Source organism: Halichoerus grypus, chromosome 6, assembly GCF_964656455.1.
Source record: "Halichoerus grypus chromosome 6, mHalGry1.hap1.1, whole genome shotgun sequence".
In the NCBI taxonomy this organism is placed as follows: Eukaryota; Metazoa; Chordata; class Mammalia; order Carnivora; family Phocidae; genus Halichoerus; species Halichoerus grypus.
In genome coordinates, this window is record NC_135717.1 from 110,771,502 (window position 1) to 110,790,800 (window position 19,299).

The 19,299-nt window shown below is 36.0% G+C and overlaps 1 protein-coding gene across 1 annotated transcript in view; it reads right to left on the reverse strand.

The window, feature by feature from the left end:
* The window catches only part of ADAMTS20 (ADAM metallopeptidase with thrombospondin type 1 motif 20), a 166,944-nt gene that overhangs the window by 128,674 nt on the left and 18,971 nt on the right, over positions 1-19,299 (reverse strand). The window contains exon 4 of the mRNA XM_036065623.2: positions 6,604-6,863. Coding sequence (XP_035921516.2) covers positions 6,604-6,863 — 260 coding nt within the window. The remainder of the gene's footprint in view (positions 1-6,603; positions 6,864-19,299) is intronic.

The following is a 19,299-nucleotide window of genomic DNA, read 5'->3' on the forward strand; positions in this document are numbered from 1 at the left end:
AATGTTGAAATCACTTTTTTTTTAAGATTTTGTTTATTTATTTGAGAGAGAGAGCATGAGCAGGGGAAGGGGGAGGGGGAAGGGCAGAGGGAGCAGACTCCACGCTGAGCAGGGAGCCTGATGCAGGGCTCGATCCCAGGACCCTGGGATCATGACCTGAGCTGAAGGCAAACAATTGACTGAGCCACCTAGGTGCCCCTTGAAATCACTTTGAATAAGAGATCACTACACTATTTGTACAGCACTCTAGTGAATTAAATCACACATTTCTCTATCACTGTACGTAGACATTTTGTTAAATTGTTGAAAGTAAAGAAAAAGTTTAAGACACTACAAAGGTTTACTTTGTGCAAGATGGTTAAATGGTAGATAATCCTCTCTCTAAATGATGTATATAATCCATTTGCTCAGTGTTGAAGCATTCAGCTATTTCCCCTATCTGGAGCCAACACACAAAAACTTTTTTGTGACTTTGAACTCTTAAGTGGTTCACAATTATACTTCAAGTCTAAATCACATTTTCTTGTCTTTTTCCTAAATCACTATCACCAAGAACATTACCAATATCCTGTGTGTGTTTGAATAAATGCAGTTAATACCTTCTTAAAAATGAGGACAGAATGTGCAAAATCTCAACGGCTCCTTCCTCAGTTGGAAACATCCGTGGACACTTACTTGGAGACAGCATTCCTCTTACCTCTTCAGAGCAATTTTGGGAAATAGAATTCAGTTGTGGAGATAAAACAAGTTGAACTAAATTTGACCAGCTCTATAAGGTGTGCCCAACTGTCCCAATTTGCCTAGGACTACAGGGTTTCCAGGGACATGAGTCTTAACATCACAACTAAGAAAGTCCCAGGCAAAAAAAGGAGAGCCTGTCATTCTTGCTCAGTTTCCTTTCGCGTGGCTTATATCTGCAGGTTTATATCTGCAAATATGGTTGTGATCACGGCTTTTCACTAATATATATATATGCAGAAAGTCTGCTGACTTTCCTGTATCCTTATCTGAACATTCTTTAACTTTTTATTTAAAATTCCAGTTAGTTAATATACAGTGTACTATGCTCACCACAAGTGCTCTCCTTAATCCCCATCACCGGTTTCACTCATCCCCCCAACCCACCTCCCCTCTAGTAATCATCAGTTTTTTCTCTATAGTTAAGAGTGTTTCTTGGTCTGCCTCTTTATCCCCATCCTCGTTTTTGTTTCTTAAATTACACACATTCTTTTAATGAAAAAGGTAATTTATAAATCACCTGAAATTTGACCTCTGAAGAGGAAAGAAAATATATACAAAACCCAAACCACCTCAAAAGAGAGACTCTAAATTTTTCCTCCTATCCATCTACATTTGGAATGCTTCCCTCTTTCCTAACCCCACTGTGGTCCATCTCCTTGTGAATGAGAGCTCAACACAACCAGCTGACTAGATCTATAAACTAATCTTCAATTGAAATTGGCTGTCCTAGTGGGACTAAGAACCTAGAAAGGGATACATGCATACATTGGGCTACTGTTTCAAGCAGTCTGAGAAGCCGATTTACTTTCTATGAAGTCAAAAGATCTGTTTTGCCCTTGATGAACTGTGGCTTTAAAACTCCCACGGACAACTTCAGTAATCTCCAGGTTATGTCACAGTATCTTCCAAACAGTGATTATATTGATTTTTATGTGAAATACAGGTAACAAAAACTCTTCTGAGGATGCCATTATCACTAAAACTGCGTGTAGCTATTCCAAAATTTTTTCAATAAACATTCCTCTTGTTCTCCTTTCCTCCTCCTACTCCATATTTCCATAGCACAGGTATCAAAGTTGCCCATCATTAAGCAGTCTTCACAATCTGATGCATTTACAAAATTTAGTATTTTCCTTCAGTATCCATACCCTCTTACCCACAATTTTCTTAATGAATATCTCCTTTAACCATTTAAAATTACAAAGTTTATCCTATGCTGTTCCATATAATTGATTCAATACCCTATATTATCAACAAACATCCTCTGTGTCCGTGCTCTTATTAGAATCCCCTCATAATGAGCATGCCACACCCACATGTAGATAATTATACATCTAGATAATTACACATCTAATGACTTCAGATTCAGAGGTAAAAGCATGTTATCAGGACAAATTTCTTTGTATAGCTCTGTTTTGATTTTAAATTTCAAGGCCACAAGTGTCCATTTTGTACAATTTCAGAAATCATTTTGAATCATCTATTTTTTGGGTCTATTACGATGTCATGCATTCTGAAAAAAAAGTATTACTTTAATCACTATTCATTCTATCTTTCATTAACTATTGGATGCCCACTTTGTACCAGATACTGTGCTTAGGCAACAGGGGCCATGTATTCTTAAGCACATATAATCATAAGAATTTAAGGTGAAAAGTTATATATAAGGAAAATAACAGGGTCTTAGTTTCTTCAAGTCAAAACGTACTTAACTGGGCATTTCTAGCTAAGAAAAATTTACAATGGCCAATAGATGTATCCTGGCCAAGTCTGTTCAATCAAGTGGGCCTGAATTCCCTACATGTGAATAGAGGTACGTCTAGCCATTAGGTAAGTTCCAATACCCTAAATCTGTATAAATAAGTGACTAATTCATTAACTAAACCAGGAGACTTCTGAGCAAAAGGGGGGTGGCTTTTAGTAATTACTTCAAAACAGGCCTAAATCCAGAAATGTCCCAGACAACAGATTTAAGTAGGTGTATGTATAGAATATTGTATAGGTCCTTCACTAGGACTATAATTCTGTTCCATGGATACGCCACCACCCCTGCTCAACAGAGATGTTAATATCAGATCAAGAGCTCTCACAGCTACTGTGATCTTATGTTCCAAATTTGCTAAAGCAGCTCTCAGTAATAACCTATCCTTTTATCCCCATAAATACATTTACAATTTAAAATATCATTTCTCCCAATGAAAATGAAAACAATGGTCCAAAATCTTTGGGATGCAGCAAAAGTGGTTCTAATAAGGAAGTCTATAGCAATACAGGCCTACTGTAAGAAGAAAAATGTCAAATGAACAACCTAAGCTTACACGTAAAGGAGCTAGAAAAAGAAACAAAACCCAAAACCAGCAGAAGGAAGGAAATAAAGATTAGAGCACAAATATAGAAATTAAAAAAAAAATAGATCAATAAAACCAGGAGCTAGTTCTTTGAAAAAACAAAATGGATAAGCCTCTAGTCAGACTCATCACAAAAGAGGATCCAAATAAAGTCACAAATGTCACAAATGAAACACCAACACCACAGAAATACAGTTTTAAGAGATTATAAAAAGTTATATGCCAACAAATTGGACAACCTTAAAGAAATGAATTCCTAAAAAACATATAACCTATCAAAACTGAAGCAGGAAGAAATAGAAACTGAATAGACTGATTACCAGGAATGAAATTGAATCAGTAATCAAAAAACTCCCAACAAACAGAAGTCCAGGACCAGATGGCTTCACGGGTGAATTACAAATATTTAAAGAGTTAATATCTATTCTCCTCAAACTATCCCAAAAAATAGAAGCAGAAGGAAAATTTCCAAATTCATTCTATGAGGCCAGTATCATCCTGATATCAATACCAGATAGAGATACCACACAAAAATAGAACCACAGGCCTGTATCTCTGATGAACATAGATGCAAAAATCCTCAACAAAATACTAGCAATCTGAATCCAACAATACATTAAAAAAAAAAAAAATCATTCACCATGATTAAGCAGGATTTTTTCCTGTGATGCAAGGATGGTTCAATATTCGCAAATCAATCAATGTGATACATCACATCAGTAAGGATAAAAACCATATGATCATTTGAATAGATGCAGAAAAAAAGCATTTGACAAAGGAAAACATCCATTCATGATAAAAACACTTAACAAAGTAGGTTTAGAGAAAACATACCTCAACATAATAAAGGCCTTATATGAAAAACCCACAGCTGGGGTATCTGGGTGGCTCAGTTGGTCAAGCATCTGACTTCAGCTCAGGTCATGATTTCAGGGTCCTGGGATCGAGCCTCATCTTGGGCTCCCCATTCAGTGGGGAGTCTGCTTGTCTCTCTCCCTCTGCCCCTCCCCCGTTTGTGTGCTCGCTCAAATAAATAAATAAAATCTTAAAAAAAAGAAAGAGGAAAGGAAAACCCACAGCCAAAATCATACTCAATGGGGAAAAACAGAGGTTTTCCTCTAAAATCAGGAACATGACAAGGGTGTCTACTCTTACTACTTTTATTCAACATAGTACTGGAAATTCTAGCCACAGAATTAGACAACAAAATAATAGGCATCCAAATTGTTAAGAAGTAAAACATTCACTATTTGCAGATGGGGTGATACTATATATAGAAAACCCTAAAGACTCCAAAATACTACTAGAACTGATAAATGAATTCAGTAAAGTCACAGGATACAAAAATCAATGTACAGAAATTTGTTCCATTTTTATACACCAATAATGAAGCAGCAGAAAAAGCAAGAAAATAATCCCATTTACAGGTGTTCTAAAAAAACAAGTATCTAGGAAGCTTAACCAAAGAGGTGAGAGGTCTATACTCTAAAAACTATAAAACACTGTTGAAAAAAGTTCAAGAAGATCCAAAGAAATGGCAAGGCATTCCATGCTCATGGACTGGAAGAACAAATATTGTTAAAATTCCTATACTATCCAAAGTAATCTACACATTTAATGCAATCCCTATCAAAATACCAATGGCATTTTTCACAGAGCTAGAACAAAAAGTCCTAAAATTTGTATGGAACCACAAAAGACCCTGAATAACCAAAGCATCTTAAAAAGAAAACCAAAGCTGAAGACATCACAATTCCAGATTTCAGGTTATATTACAAAGCTGTAGTAATTAAAATAATACAGTACTGGCATAAAAATAAACATGTAGATCAACAGAACAGAAAACCCAGAAATACATCCACAACCATATGGTCAATTAATCTTCAGCAAAGCAGGAAAGAATATCCAATGGGAAAAAAATCTCTTCAACAAATGGTGCTGGTTAAACTGGACAACTACATGCAAAAGAATGAAACCAGATCACTTTCTCACAACGTGCACAAAAATAAACTCAAAATGGATTAAAGACCTAAATGTGAGACCTGAAACCATAAAAATCCTAGAAGAGAACACAGGCAGCATTTCTCTGGCATCAGCCATAGTAACAGTTTTTTTAGAGATGTCTTCTAAAGCAAGGGAAATAAAACTATTGGGACTACATCAAAATACAAAGCTTCTAAAAAAAAATTACAAAGCTTCTGCATAGCAAAGGAAACAATCAACAAAACTAAAAAGCAACCTATGGAATGGGAGAAGATATTTGCAAATGGCATATCCAATAAAGAGTAGTATCCAAAATATATAAAGATCTGATACAACTCAATACCTTAAAAACAAATAATCCAATTAAAAAATGGGCAGAGGACATGAACAGACATTTCTCCAAAGACATCCAGATAGCCAACACATGAAAAAATGCTCAACATTACTCATCATCAGGGAAATGCAAATCAAAACTACAATGAGAGACCACCTCACACCGGTCAGAATGGCTAAAATCAAAAGCACAAAAAATAACAAGTGTTGGTGAGGATGTGGAGAAAAAGGAACCCTCTTTCACCATTCCTGGGAAGACAAACTGGTATAGCCACTATAGAAAACAGTGTGGAGGTTCCTTGAAAAGTTAATAGAAATACCCTACAATCCAGTAATCACACTACTGGGTATTTACCCAAAAATACAAAAACACTAATTCAAAGAGATACACACACCCCTATGTTTAAGGCAGCATTATTTACAACAGCCAAATTATGGAAATAGCCCAAGTGTCCACTGATACATGAATGGATAAAGAAGAGGTGGTGTGTGTATACACACACACACACACACACACACACACACACACACACACAATGGAATATTACTCAGCCATAAGAAATGAAACCTTGCCATTTGCAACAACATGGATGGAGCTAGAGAGTATAATGCTAAGCAAATTAAGTCAGAGAAAGACAAATATCATATGATCTCACTCACATGTGGAATTTAACAAACGAGCAAAGGAAAAAAAAAAAAAAAGAAAGAAACCAAGAAATAGACTCTTAACAATAGAGAACTGATAGTTACCAGAGAGGGAGGTGGATGAAATAGGTGATGCGGATTAAAGAGTACATTTATCACAATGAGCACTAAGTAATGTATAGAATGGTTGAATCACTATACTTATTCACCTGAAGCTGATATAACACTATGTTAACTATGCTGGAATTAAAAACTTAAAAAACAAAATATCATTTGCTCTAATTTCTGATTTGGCAAGTGTAGCAACAGCAAAATAGTATCCCCTTCCTTCTGTTCAGAAATAAGAGGGTTTAAAAATCAGATTCAAGGGGCAAAAGATCAGTGCTACCCTTCACTAAGGGGTAGAAAGTATTCACATGATAAAGAATAATTCAAGTATTTTTAATAAGTGTTTTCAGAGATTTTCAAGTGTTAAAAAGTTGCTCAAGTAACTCAGTTAACTGTGAAGAAAACATTAAACATCTTAGAAAGCTTAAAGGATGAGTTTACTTACAATTGACATTAGAGTTAGTACATAGTGCTGCAGATTCTGTCCATGATGATGAACCATTTTAGCATCAGCTGTAACCATGACTTCCACGTATCTTGGATAGGATAAGAAACGTTTTTTCCTGGAATGTAATTGACTTCTTTCATCTTCCAAGGATTTATTTTTTGAAGGATACCCTAAAACCATTTCCTTCTTTACATTAAGATCTTCGTTCATGTTGCTGTGGTTGTGAAGGGGTAAAGTGGTTTGCTTTATTTGACTTTCTGGGGGGAAAAAAAGAATATAATGCAGAGCCATTAAGTCAGATGGGACTAAAAATATTGCACAAAATAGATAGCCAAAAATTTAATACATACACATCTGCTTCCAATGTGAAATACAAGGATAAAAAGAAGTTAAACAGTGTTATTATACAGCAGTATCATGAGGATTACTATTACTAGTAATAAAATATTCAATTTCATAGATTGCCCTAAGAAAAATCAAAATCCAAGTCTTTTTTTTTTAAACAGCATGACTGTTCAAGAGGCTGCATATGGGTTGCTCTCCAAGTCCTGCATTTCATACTGATTCATATATTCATGGTATTTTTTATTAAATTCTTAAATAGTAACATACCAAACTAATAGGTATTAAAATATGACCTCTCTCACTACTACCATGTAGTATTGTTTTGGTAATGCTACCTAAAGCAGTAAGACAATAAAATGAAATATACAGTATGAATATTAGGAAGAAAGTTTTCATTGTTTTTCTTTTGCATATAAATGGCTTTTATAACTAAAGTCCCAAGAGACTCAATTTATGACTTTTCAGATTAACAACCTCAACACAGGAAAAACTGAATAATGAAATATTATCCAGCTATTAAAAAATGAATTAGGTCTGTGGGTCTGATACGGATGTCCATGTGTTTTTTTTTTTAAGTAAAAATTTAAGTGTCAGTAATATGTATAGTATGATCTTATTTTTGTAGCACTTCCAAAGAATACACAAGTTTTTAGCCATAAAAATTTATATAATGAGCCAAAAAGGTATATAAGTATACACCTCAAACTTTTAACATTGCAGTATTGGAGGGGGACTATAAGGTGGGTAGAACTATTTAATTCTTTAACATCTCTGTGTCCATTAAGCCATTACAATAAATTTGTTTTATTATTGTAATTTTTTAGTTACCCATGTTTTTAAAAACAGCATCTATAACTTTTATGGGCTAAACATTTAATCTCATTATGTTTTGATATTCATAATTAAGCAGTGTAACAAATGATAAAATGACCTTTCCGAATACCCAACCGGGCATTATTCAAAGCTCATTTGTCAATTACGTCATCTTTATGAAATACTTGTCTTTATTTATGTTCCAAGTCAAATGCTAAAATGATGTGCCATCTTTTATTAATAGCAAGTGTGTTATGACCCAAAAATAATTTAGAGCAAACCATACCCATCAAATCAAGAACATCATACAATGGATAATCTGCCCACTAGAACATAAAATATTTAATTACAGGGGGACGCCTGGGTGGCTCAGTCGTTAAGCGTCTGCCTTCGGCTCAGGTCATGATCCCAGGATCCTGGGATCGAGCCCCACATCGGGCTCCCTGCTCTGCGGGAAGCCTGCTTCTCTCTCTCCCACTCCCCCTGCTTGTGTTCCCTCTCTCGCTGTGTCTCTCTCTGTCAAATAAATAAATAAATTCTTTAAAAAAAAAAAATTTAATTACATCTTTAAATATAACACTTTTAATAGTGTATCATAGAATGCAAGGAGATTGTTGAAAATAATCCCTAATATAAACAACTAAAAAATTTTCTGTTAAACAATGTAATTAGAAACCCACAATTCTACATAAATGCCCTACTGGCACTTCATATTCAAATTATACATTATTTAATTTTTTTTTTTTTTAAAGATTTTATCCATTCATTTGAGACACAGAGATACAGAGAGAGAGAGAGAGAACATGAGCAGGGAGAGAGGCAGAGGGAGAGGGAGAAGCAGGCTCCTCGCCGAGCCAGGAGCCCGATGTGGGGCTCGATCCCAGGACCCTGGAACCATGACCTGAGCCGAAGGCAGACGCTTAACCATCTGAGCCACCCAGGCGCCCTAATTTTCTTTTCTTATTCCCAGATTTGCTCTATTATTATGAGTAGTAACTTCCTAATATGCTTAACTCACGCTAAACCATGCACTACCATTGAGTTCTTCCTGTCCTTTTACCCTTTGTATCTGGTCACCTTGTTTTGCCATTTCGCTTTTAAATTTTTTCCTTGTTGTGCTCGCTTCGGCAGCACATATACTAAATTTTTTCCTTGTTTTGTTCCTATTGTCAACAGTATCCAGGTCTCTAAACTCTTTTAGGTCCTTCTCACCTTAGAATATTAGAATAATTAATGCAAAATTAAACAAAGTCTCCAAAATGGCTTCACCAACTTCAATCCCTGTCCCACCCCCCTTCATTCACATCCAAAAAATTCACTTTCAGGAGCATCCCTTTTATCTCAAGAAATTACCACTGATCCACACTGACCATAAGTCCAAGTCCTTCCCCACAGCCCACCACTAAACAAGGTTGTCATACCAGCACTACCAGCAAGTTATAAACTCTTTAAACACTAAGAACACTGTTGGGCAATGGTTATGCCTTTTGTAAGTGCTCAACAAATGTTCATGGAGAGAAAAAAAATTAGGAAAAAGGACGGATAGAAAATTGGGAGAGAAAGGGAAGAAAGGAACACACTGAGGGACAAAAGGTTTGTAAGACCAGAAATTCAGGGTATGAATACTTCTAATTGTGATGTACAATAGCAGCAATTCAAAGATGGAGAGATTGCTTTTGATTTTCCTGATAGCAAGTAAAATACTCTGGTCTCTACATAGGTTAGAACTGATGCTTAATGCTCTGTATTTGACCGCATGAACAAATTTTATACTTCTCCAATAGCATGTAACTATTTTGAAAACGAGCATAAAATCAAATGAAGCTTATTCTGGATCGTCAGCATTTAAACCACTTGTTAAATGGCCAACAGGGCTCCCGGTTCAAAGAACTGTGTGTGCCCTAAAATAGTGATCATATCAGATATTATGAAATCTAACTTATTTCCTCAAGATTTAAACTTTTCTGGATTATATGTCCTATTATGCCATGCTATGGAGTTGTATTATTAATACTACTATGAACAATAATAAACCTAATAAGCACTTAAGGAGTAATTTACCATGTACCAGATACTGGTATACTTCATATAAGTTATCTCCTTTATTATTAATTCCGTAAGGTAGGTACTATTAGTATCCACATTTTATATGTGAAGAAAGTGGGGAACAGGAAAGTTAAAGTCAACTATCCAGGTAACAGGTAATAAAATAACTCTGGAATATTTTTTAAAATATTAGTATTCAATACAAAGACTTATGAAAATCTATAGTCTCCATGATTTGTCAATTTTAGAAATCACCACCACCCTTATAGAATTATAGCACATAGCTTATAAAGTATTTTATAAAGCTTTATTTCAAAGAGGTTCCCCAGTTAATTAGAACCCCACCTACTAGCAATAAATGTACAGAATATGGACTTGCCCGTGACCAGCCAAAACTTGAAACATAAAAGAATCATTACATCACTAGTCCTCATTGCATCCCTGAATCAGTTTCTATTATAGTGCACATTTTAAAACAGACATGTGACACAGGTTACACGCAATTTCAGTAGCCACCAAATAAATGGCATAACAAAGAAATGAATTCAGATTTCCTCAATATTACATGAGAATTCCAGATCACATGACTCTTCTAAAGGTCATATGTGGTAATACGTGTAGAATGTTAAGAATTTAGTAACCAGGGTCATAACGGAAAATGCTGTCTCCTACAGAACTAAAAGAGGAACTAGCTAGTCATATTCATAAATATATGGGGTCTAGTCCTTCTTGAATTACAGAATCAGAGCTGAGCCAAGATTTGAATATAAAGTCATTCAGCTCTACTGTGCATAGACTTGGGACAGATCCAGTACTGTCCTTTCACTCTAGAGGCCCTGAAAGAAAAAAAGAACACTGGAAACCCCCAAATTATTCCCGTTAATCCTACACCCAGCAAGAAATCCTAGTTCCATCTGCTATGTGGGCTGACATGACAAAGAGCACACAAGTCAAGCATTAGAGTAAATACCCTTTCTTCACCTACATTCTCAAGAAGCCACCCCATCAGTTCACTCCAAAGATGCAGAAGACAGGTTTCCCTAACAAGCTGAATCAAGAATCCTTACACAGATCAGGAGTTGAAAACAGGTACACATTCATTCATAAATTCAAAATCTTTAGGATTATCTTTCTTGGAAAGGAACATGCACTGGCGGTCTCTTTCGAGCTTTTGGCATCCCAACCTTTACACTCGAAGGGTATAGAAAAACTGTGTAATCTTTTGTATTTTATGAAGTGCTTTTTCCACAACTTCAAATCCTGTCCCTTATCAGAAATTCTAAGCAAAGTGAGACTAAGATAAATTAGACAACTGACACAAGTGTAAGAATTTAAAGGGACAACTATACACATGCCAATTATGATATTCCAAACTCCTAATCTATGGCTTCTTGAAGGGGTTTGAAAATCTCAGGAGTTAAATTTATCTGAAAATAGTATCTGAAAATGCAAATAAATGTAACATTTCATTCTTTAAAGAAAAATCACTTATTCAGAATTCATGTTGAACACTGATCTCTAGTGTGTTTTTTTTGCAAGTGTGGCTGAAGTTAGAATATAGCATAACACTAATAAAACTGACAATAGTACAGAATTCTACCTTATTAATCTTATCTTTCTACCTTCAGATGAGCCTTCATGGCAATCCAATTCTAACCCATATCCACTTACCATGATTTTTTTTTTTTTTTTTAAGGGAGAGAGAGGGTGCGCAGGTTGGGGCAGGAAGGGGTAGAGGAAGAAGGGGAGAGAGAATCCCAAGCAGGCTCCACACTCAACATGGAGCTCAATGCGGGGCTCAACTTCACGACCATGAGATCATGACCTGAACTGAAATCCAAGAGTCAGACCCTTAACGGACTGAGCTGCCCAGCCAATCCACCACTTCTCATGATTTAACACATAACCTTTTAACTGTTGTCCAAACTTTAGAGGAGTTGCTCCAGAACTACAAGATTTCCCACATTATTGGACAGTCTGCCTCGTGCTATGGAATCATTCCAAAAATGCACTGAGGTCATTTTAAGTATTAACTATTCTAATACCTCCCAAAATGCAGTTAGATTAAAGTGGGCATTTGTAATTTATTAAAACCTCTCTTTGCTCTATCACCATTCAAGTATTGGTGTAATACTATTTTTCCACACTAGTACTAACTTGTTAAAAATATCAGTATGAGTATTTCCTATTAGTTTGTCTTGAATGTTTTTTGGGATAATAAAGTTATAACTCCCAAAAATCAAAAAGGTAATCTAACCTTCTACCTTAACTCATTCTTGTCAAATGCTAGTCTGGCCATTATAATTTATTCCTCCTAGATCTGTCATTCCTGAAATAACTTTTGACTGAAAGTAGAATTCTCATGTGAAATATTCTTCTAATCTTTGATATTTGCTTAAGATTTTTTAAGAAGAAAACACTAATGGTATTTTTCAAAGTAATTTTAACATTAAAAAACTTAGGTCTAATGAAAGCCAGTCACTGACTATAAAATGTTAAAAATTAAAACTCTGAAATCATAATAGTACTTAATATCTATATTATGGAATTAACTTATTCATATTGCTTTTGTCAGCTTTTATTAAGTCCACTAATTTTGGTTTGAGATACATGGGAAAAAAAAACTTAAGTCATTGATAAACTGAATTCTTATTTTCAAATAGGTATTTTATGGTACATCTCAGAATTTAATCAATCACTGCATTTTAAAAAGAATGTTTTTGTCAATCTTGACATCAGGATGTTAACCTAACATCTAGGTACATTTATGTATATGCAAAGAAAGTTGTAGACTGCAGACTAACAGGTCACAATGAGGGAGTTTTATCCCTTCAGTTTTCTGGCTCTCTTCCAAGAAAGAAAAGCCCAAGAAAGCAGCCTTCTTGGGGGTAGGTCCAAAGGTCTGGATATTCTCCACATGAAACAGTGTATCTGTCGCCTGACCTGGCAATGGGCCCAACTCTTACTCCAGCAGTAATGATCTTCACAAACAGTAGAACACAGGCAGGTACCAGCCAAGAGCATGGACCATGCTTGTGCAGTTTCCCCTGGATTTGTACTCATTGTGAGAGCAGCCCAATCTCCCGTCTCCAGGTCTTTAAATAGGGCAGCAATACTAAATCAGATTCTAATTGCAAATAATTAAAGTCTTACTTCCTTTTCATGAGGAATTATCACATGGGTAAGCAGTAGAGAGCCAAAGATTAAAATGTACTTCACTAAGCATTTGCAATTAAACTGTGTTTGGTAGACCAAAGGAAAACTGTAAAATGAGCTATATGGTTGATTAGTAATCTAAAACTATAGATAGAAAAATTTACAGTTCTTGCTCTCCACAAGTCTACTGAGTTATTTTCGCTTGTTTAGTCAGTAGATCTATAATATTAAGTGAGCAAAACAAAAATGAGGACATCCTTATACGGCTCACATACCCATCATTTTAATCATTCCCTTCAATAGGCCATCTTCTTGCTTTCAACACAAGGGAAAAATTGCAAACCAAATTGACACATGAACACACATACAAAAATTCTAAAGAAATTACCAAACCCAGTCTGGTAAAAACAAAGTGGACTTGCCATTTGAAAATCAATTATCTGGGGGCACCTGGGTGGCTGAGTCAGTTAAGTGTCTGACTCTTGGTTTCAGCTCAGGTCATGATCTCAGGGTCATGGGATTGAGCGTGTGTGGGACTCCACGCTCAGCATGGAGTCTGAGTTTCTCTCCCTCTCCATCTGCCTCTGCCCCTCCCCCTGCTCACGCACAATCTAAAAAATAAAAATCTTTAAAAAAAAATCAATTATCTGAACAAAAGGAGAAAAATACATGATCATCGTGGTATATGTAGAGGAAAATAGTTTTGATAAAATTCAACATCCATTCATAATAAAAATTCTTAAGCTAGAAATGTAGGGGAACTTCCACAGACATTGCACAGATTAGAAAATGTTGAAAGCTTTCCTTCTAAAGTTGGCGATGAGGCAAGGATTTTCATTGTTGCCATGTCTAGTCAACTTCATTCTAGAAATCCTAGCCAGTGCAATAAAAGAAAAGAAATAAAAGGTAGGGAGATTGGAAAGAAATAGCTGTCTACATGATTGTTCATGTACAAATCCAAAAGCATCAACAGATAAGCTATCAGAATATATGATCAAGGTTGAATATTAAAAACAAAAATTGCCTGCATTTTTATGTAGAAAAAAATGAAATTTTAAAAATCATACCACTTAAAAAAATCTCACCCAATACTCAGTAACAAAAAGATACACAACACCTCTATAAAGATGTATAAACTATTATGTGGGAAATAGAGGATATACCATATTGATGGGTTACAAGACACACTATAAAGATATCACTTCACCAAACTGATCTCTTGATCAATAAAATCTAAAATTTTTTTCCTTTTGCAGAAACCAACAACCTGATTCTAAAATTTATATGTAAATGCAAAGGGTAAATAACCAAGACAATCTTGACCAAGTCAAGGGCTTCTACCACATTTCAGAACTTAGAGTTTGTTTGTTTTAAATATAGTACGGTAGTAGCACATTGAATAGACCAACAGAAGTCCAAAATGAATCTACATATAGGGACACATTTCTGAATAAAAGTGATACATTTTTAAAGTTCCTATGAAGTATCTGTTAACTTTAACAAAATGAAGTTTTATTTACTATTGCTTTTCATAGTTTTTTTTTAAGTGCACTATTTTGGGATTTTTGACAAAAATAATTTAAAATTGACAGATTGAGCTCTTATTTTCAGATAGGTTATTTATTGCTATATCCCAAAGTTTAAACATAGGACTTTTTTAAAGAAGGTTTTCACAACAGGATTAGTTCCCAACAAAAGCAGTCTAAAAATAATTCATCTAAGTCTCTTCACAATACTTAAGTTTAATTCATGCCAAGAATATTGAACCCATTTCAATTAGCACATTTGAGGTCACCAATCATCCTACTTTGCAAAATTCAATAATAGGTTTCAAATCTTCATATTCTTTGAATTCCTACCATTTAGCCAATTAATCTGTCCTACCTTTTTTGAGAAGTCTTCACATGGCTTTGGGGCACACATTCCTGTCTTCTTACTATCTTCCTGGCCTCTTCTCTTAAATTTTCCTAGTTTAATCCTCGCCTCCCCCAGTGCTAAACATTGGCATGCCCCACAGTTCAGTTCTTAGACTTTCTCTTCTGTATTCTAGTCTATTCCCTATGCGAATTCATACAGCCTTAGAATATAGGAGGATACTCTAATTCCTCTTATTTCAAGTCCAGACCCCCTTACCAAACTTCCAACTTATCTATTGCCTACTCGACTTACCTCCCTCTGGACATCTAACTAGCAGCTCAAACCCAAAATATAAAACAAAAACAAAAAAACAAAAAAACTCCTGATATTCCTTCTAAACCTGTAGTTCCCACAGCCTTCCCCATTCTCAGCAAAACTCTATCCTTCCATTTGCTCAGGCAAAAATTAAAAAACTACTTAGAATAATCTGACCACTCTTAAGTCTCAACACTCACCTTCACCCCCAGTTGTCAGCTTGACCATCAAAACATATACTGCATGTGGCTACTTCTAACTTTATGGCTACATCTAAATCCAAGACCTCATCTTTGCTCGGCATGATTACCGCAGTATCCTCCTAACCCTCCTTGCTCTTCCCTTGTTCTGCTGGTCTTTTCTCCATTTAACAATTTGTGTGATCCCTTTAAAATGTAGGCTGATCAATGTCCTTCTTCTGTTCAAAATCCTTCCAATATCAGAGCCAAAATCCTTACTGTGATTTACAATGTCCTATGTGTTGGGGTGGATTCACCATGAACCAAAAGCAGCTTAAACTTCTGGCCTCTCACTTACAAAATCCCTTTCCAAGGCCTTGAAAAGAATCCTAGAGATTTTACATTCATAATTTTTCTTAAAGCGCCCCCCATCTGTTTAGTCTTCAGGCCCCACAACCTGGATCCACCCATTAACTACTCAATCTAGCCTCCCACTACCTCTGTGACTTCATCTCCTACACCCTCCCTCCCTCCCTCCCCATACTTGTACAGGCTGGTTATGGGACATGTTAAACAGGCCCCAGCACCTTTGTAGCTTCAGTGAAAGAGGTACTCAATAAATATTTTACAAATGAAGGAACAAATGAATAAACAAATCCATGTTGGGGCAAGGTTGAGGCCTCAGCCTCCAGAGTTATTAATGCAGAACAAGAAGAATCTCCCCTTAGCAGCCTTTTTTTCACTTACACACGTGGAACAGGAAAACCTGAACATGTCTGACCACTGCGCTCCTCCTGCTTTCCTTCTCCCTCTCCCAGCCCACCAGGAGGTGGGAGAAAAAGGGCAGACTATTGACCCTACACCATCGATCTTCTTCCCAGCTGAATGCTATGAACTGAGGCTTCCAGGACTAGTAGAGGATATACTAAGGAGAATTCAGAAATTTCTATTTGCTGTTGCAAGATCAGATTTTGAAAATCATAACCTGAATATTACCCTTGGCCTTCCAATTGAGGAATGTGTGTCCCAAAAAGCCAAGTGGATAATCCCAATTTGCTAAAATATATACAGAATTACTGGATACAGCAGTAGAAAAGTGAGTTAACCTAAAACCCGAGAAACAGTTTCACACTAAGAATGTTACTGGTCCTGTATGTTAGTTACTAATAGCTCAGTCCTGTATCCATTCCACCTCTCAGCACAAGTAAAGTTTAGCTATTAATCTATTGATGTCAAGAATATCCTTCATTCTGTACTTCCATGTTTTGGGCATCTCCTTTTGTAGTGCTCAAAGTACCTCAGTTTTCCCAATACTAATCACAATTCTTCACCTGTTGGTGCACATTCTCGTTTTCTCTACCCAGCATCTATTCGTCTAACAGTCCCCAGTTTCAATTTGGATACCTGCACCCCCACTCAGCCTATGATTCCAGTTGCATCGTCTTGACCCCACAAGCAGGGTCGGTTGGGCTGATTACAGCTCTGCTACCAATAACAGCAAATGATCCAGGCCAAGTCAGGTCAGGGGAGAAAACAAAACAAAACAAAAAAACAATCAGACCCTATACCAGGACCTTAGTTTGAACTACTGGGGTAAAGAACTCCCAATACTCACTGGATTAGTGTTGGTTAAAGCCCAAATCCCTTAACAAAGCTTACAGATACCTTCATTGGCTTGCCCCTCCTTACGTCTCCAGCATCACATCATCTTGCCATCTCCTGGTATCCCACAATTTACTACTTTTAGTTCCCTAAGTGGTTCAAGCACCGTCTCCTCTCCAGGCATTTGCAATGCTGTTGCTTCCATCTAGAATACTTTTTGCCCTCCCTTTCTTCTGACCAATTCCTGCTCAGCTTTTGGGCCTCAGGTAAGGAGTAATTCTTTCAAGTTAGCCTTCTCTGACTTCCCCATCTGATCTACATCTTCGTATGAGGCCCCAAATCATCTTCTGAATGAACCTTGTCTTACATACCTGACTGAGCAGAAAGGTTACTTTGATACTAACCAGTCCTCATCTGTTTGTGCAGCAGTTATTATATACATAATGCAGTATTAGTTGCTGCGAAGAATGTAAAAAAAAAAAAAAATGGAATAAAATTCCACCTTTTACCTTCAGGAACAAACAAAATCTTCAAATAGGTGGGACAGCAGAGGTATATAACAAATTTAAGAACAATGCAAGACAGTGTTAATTACATGCAGAACAATATAGCCCCTAAATTGTGAGCTAGTCCATAGCTCGGGATTCCAGAGACCACATTCTTAATCTTACAAAATTGTAAGCAGGTACATTAGCCACAAAAAAATAATTAAGATGCTAATTATAAAACAATTTAATAGCAATTTTCAACAAAGCAAGAGTCTAAGAATGTACAATTAGTGAAAGACCTAAAAATGAATGACTAATCATATTTTTAATCATATTTTTATTTGCATAAATGAAGAACATCTTAAGTATTTAAATCAACTCCTATTTAGAGTAAAGCAGGGTTTTTTTTTTTCTCCTTTATATTCTATTTTATTTCTTTTTTTTTTTAATTTTTTTATTGTTATGTTAATCCCCATACATTACAGCATTAGTTTTAGATATAGTGTTCCATGATTCATTGTTTGTGCATAACACCCAGTGCTCCATGCAGAACGTGCCCTCCTCAATACCCATCACCAGGCTAACCCATCCTCCCAACCCCCTCCCCTCTAGAACCCTCAGTTTGTTTTTCAGAGTCCATCGTCTCTCATGGTTCTTCTCCCCCTCCGATTTCCCCCCCTTCATTCTTTCCCCTCCTGCTACATTCTTCTTCTTCTTTTTTTCTTTCTTAACATATATTGCATTATTTGTTTCAGAGGTACAGATCTGAGATTCAACAGTCTTGCACAATTCACAGCGTAAAGCAGGGTTTTTTTGTTTTTTGTTTTTTTTATAAATTTGAGATGGTATGGAAGGAAAAAATTAAGGAAAATTGCATAAAGACTAACTGACGAAATATGAAACAAGCCAAAGGACATACAAGGTGGTAGATCATTGAAGAATAAGCACTGCTAGGAGGGTAAATGGAAATGTATCCAATCCCAGCAGTGGAGGCTTACATTGCTGTCAAGTGAAAACTCACAGGAACTTTACCAAGTTGCAAAGGGACTAGAAACCTTACCTAGGAATTTCAAAAACAGGAAGTGCACCAACTTAAAGCAAAGATGGAAAAATTCTTAATGGAGGTAGAACAGAATAAATGCAGAGTATATTTCAAAGGGTTCATCGTCTCAGTCCCTCCTCAGCAGATTTGATAATTACATGAACCAGAATAAGGTTTACATGAACCAGAATAGTCTCATAGTCTCATAGTCTCAGTCCCTCCTCAGCAGATTCGATAATTACATGAACCAGAATAAGGTTTACATGAACCAGAATAAGGAGTAAAAAAACTAAAAACTAAAAACTAAAACTAGCAGCAAATGAGAAGCTCTTATTTTACAAACCATGGAAGGAAATAAAATTGTAACTGATTTAAAGTACTAGGACACAATTATATTCAAGACACTGGCAGATCTTACTCTCCAATTAAGGGTTATGATTAGGATAGCTTCTCTTATACCTTAAGATTCAGAATCCTCTCCTATTCATTTCCAAGCTAGCACAGAGAAATCACCAAGGGGAAAAAAACCTTGCTTTCAAAACTGACAATGAATTTCTACCCAATTTTTCCAGTTTAATGATATAGTATAAATAATCCTTGTATAAAGAAAAGATTTAGAAAAACTTTCTTAAGAGCGGACAGGTAGTTCTTCCTAGAAAGAACTGTTGTTACTGCACCTAAAATGTAAGGGATTGAAGTTACTTTCTGACTCTGGTTCCTAGCATATTGATTCCCTTCCTCATTTACCCATTTCACATAATTCACCTGATGTGGGAATTAACCACGTCATTAGAAATACTAGATAATATAAGATTTCAGGCAAAATAGAATTTCAAAGCTCTGGGACACT